Below are 2323 nucleotides of genomic sequence, written 5' to 3'. Positions count from 1 at the left end.
TTCTCTGATAATTCTATTTTTTCGTTTCTCATCATTGGGAAAAGCAGCATCATAGAATGCTCGACATTCTTCACAATCATGTCCTGGTGTTGCATGTCTCTTTTTGTGTTTTGGAGATTTGAAATATTTTGAATATTCTTCTTCGTCTTCACTATTGAGGTGAGAAGATGTCATTAGAGGAGAAGCAATTGCTTGCTTGGATCCAGTTGGTGTGTTCTTTTCATGACTGCTGCTTGTACAAGTTGGTTTGTTGGAATGAACTCTCATGGTTGTTAAATTTGTATAATTTGGAGGTGAAGAAGAAGCTCCAACCTTTGATGCAGAGTTTGAGGCATGAACTCTATTGTTCAATGAAGGAGATGGAACAGTTGTATTTGGTTGTTGTTCTTTTTCTTCTTGTTTCATTTTCTTATTACCTCCAAGTCCTAGAGACATGTACAAAATGTCATCTCCAACTAGAGAATGTCCTCCATCCTCTACTAAATTCACAACCAATGGTGGTCGATGGAGGGTGGGTGATTTTTCAATCGTAATGTCTTGTTCATTCTCTTGATGTTCTTCTTCTTCTCGATGAACAGAAAGTGGTTGTGTGGGTTTTGGCAACACTAAATACTCTTCATCTTTGTATCGATTTTTCAAGTGTTGTTTCTTTTGCTTTTCAATTTCTTGCTTCTTTTCATTTGAATAACATCTTTTTTGTCGTTGATGAAGTGTGTTTCTTTAAAGTTGCATCTTCAAAGACTTCCTCCTTCGAAGGATGACGAGTATCATCATCCTTAATATATTGAGATTGTAATATGATAGGTATTTGAATCTTTTAGAAGGACTCTTAAATGGTTTAAGCTTCTTTGGGCCATGATTGGCAAACAGAGGAAACTTTGTTTCATAGGAATCATTTTGATCCTCAACCTCTACAATTTCTTCTATTACTTTCTTTTTCTTGAGTACTGAAGATGATGTGTCATTTGTCCTAGACCTCTTTTCTAACACAGAATTTGTTGTTGTTGCGATGGATTCCACAGTACCATGATGATGAGTAGTACTGCTTGTAAATCGTAAGCTCGAGTTTGTAATGCTTATTGCTGGTGAATCATGATGTGAATCTCCATTTCTTAATGGTTCATCATGAGTTGAGGCTGTAGTTTCAGTTGTATTATGATTGTTATTATTATTATGGACATTAGTTGTAGTGGCAATGTTGGAGTTTGATAAAATTGAGGAGATTTGAGGAGGTGGATCGGTACGTACTGATGATGGCAACGAAGTGGTGGTGGCTGCAACAGGAGGAGATCTGACACGATCATTCATGATTACGTTTGCATCAGTCAAAGGTTGTTGATGGTTGTTAGTGGTGGCAGTTACTCCTTGCATGGAATTATAAATGATTGGAATATTGTTACTGTTTTGGCCCGAGTTCAGCAAAAACGAAGAATTTTGAAAAGCAAGTCCATAGTGTCGAGTGGTCTTCATAGCTTCGTAATTACCGTTTAACAATTTCGTTACCTTTTCATCTAATTGGGCATCTTCTAAACTTTCCTGTTGATCATTTTCTTCATCCATTTTCGTTTCTTCATCCACAAGGTTGGTCTTTTTCAATAATTTGTTTTTCTTTCGAGTTAATTTTGCAATTTCTTCTTTCAGTTCCTTCACTTCTTCATGGAGTGATTTAATATTCTCTAAATCATTTGATACTTTCAAGAGATGGTATTCATAGTCTTTTGCATGTGATACTTGATTCAAATAGAGTTGATTTTGCAGTTGATATAATTTGATGGACTCCACAATGAGCTGCTCCGAGGCTGAAAGAATAGTCTTTTGCTGCAATGTAGAGTGCATCAAATTATTTTCTTCTTCTAGTGTGTTGTTGGAAAGTGGTTTGGAAAGAGCCAGTTGTGGTTGTTGTTGGGGATTTGGCTGTGGTACATTTTGAGGAATTTGGTTGAAAGGATTTGGAGGAAAGAAGAGCTGATGATGAGGATGAGAACCCATCAAACCCGATGTAGGTGGGTAATTGGATGTGTTGGAATTGTATGGATACAACATCACGGGTGGTTGAAGAGGATAGGGAATTGGAAGATTAAAATTATTGAAAGAAGAAAAGCCTTGTTGTTGCTGCATCATCGTAGTAGGAGGGTGCAAAGGATGATAAAATTGTCCATTGTTTATCAGTGATGGTTGGGGGTATGCGGTTGGTTGTTGTAGAAGGCTGTTCCGATATGAAATACCGTTGTGGTTCAAATGTTGTTGATGAGTCGATGATGAAGAATCGTCTTGGTGTGCTTGATGATTCGTTGTTGGTTGATTCTGTTCCATCCTTCTTGCA

The 2323-nt window shown here is 37.2% G+C and overlaps 1 protein-coding gene across 1 annotated transcript in view; it reads right to left on the bottom strand.

Moving 5' to 3' along the window:
- FDP41_008080 (uncharacterized protein) overlaps nucleotides 1-2313 on the bottom strand; it is a gene marked incomplete at both ends in the record, with an annotated part of 2717 nt that extends 404 nt beyond the window's left edge. Inside the window, 2 exons of the mRNA XM_044711895.1 lie at nucleotides 75-691; nucleotides 869-2313. Coding sequence (XP_044558366.1) covers nucleotides 75-691; nucleotides 869-2313 — 2062 coding nt within the window. The remainder of the gene's footprint in view (nucleotides 1-74; nucleotides 692-868) is intronic.
- Between the last annotated feature and the right edge of the window lie 10 nt (nucleotides 2314-2323).

The sequence above is a fragment of the Naegleria fowleri genome (assembly GCF_008403515.1).
Source record: "Naegleria fowleri strain ATCC 30894 chromosome Unknown tig59, whole genome shotgun sequence".
Classification (NCBI taxonomy): domain Eukaryota; phylum Heterolobosea; class Eutetramitea; order Acrasida; family Naegleriidae; genus Naegleria; species Naegleria fowleri.
The sequence above is the reverse complement of the archived record's forward strand: the minus strand, read 5'-3'. Positions and strand labels throughout refer to the sequence as shown.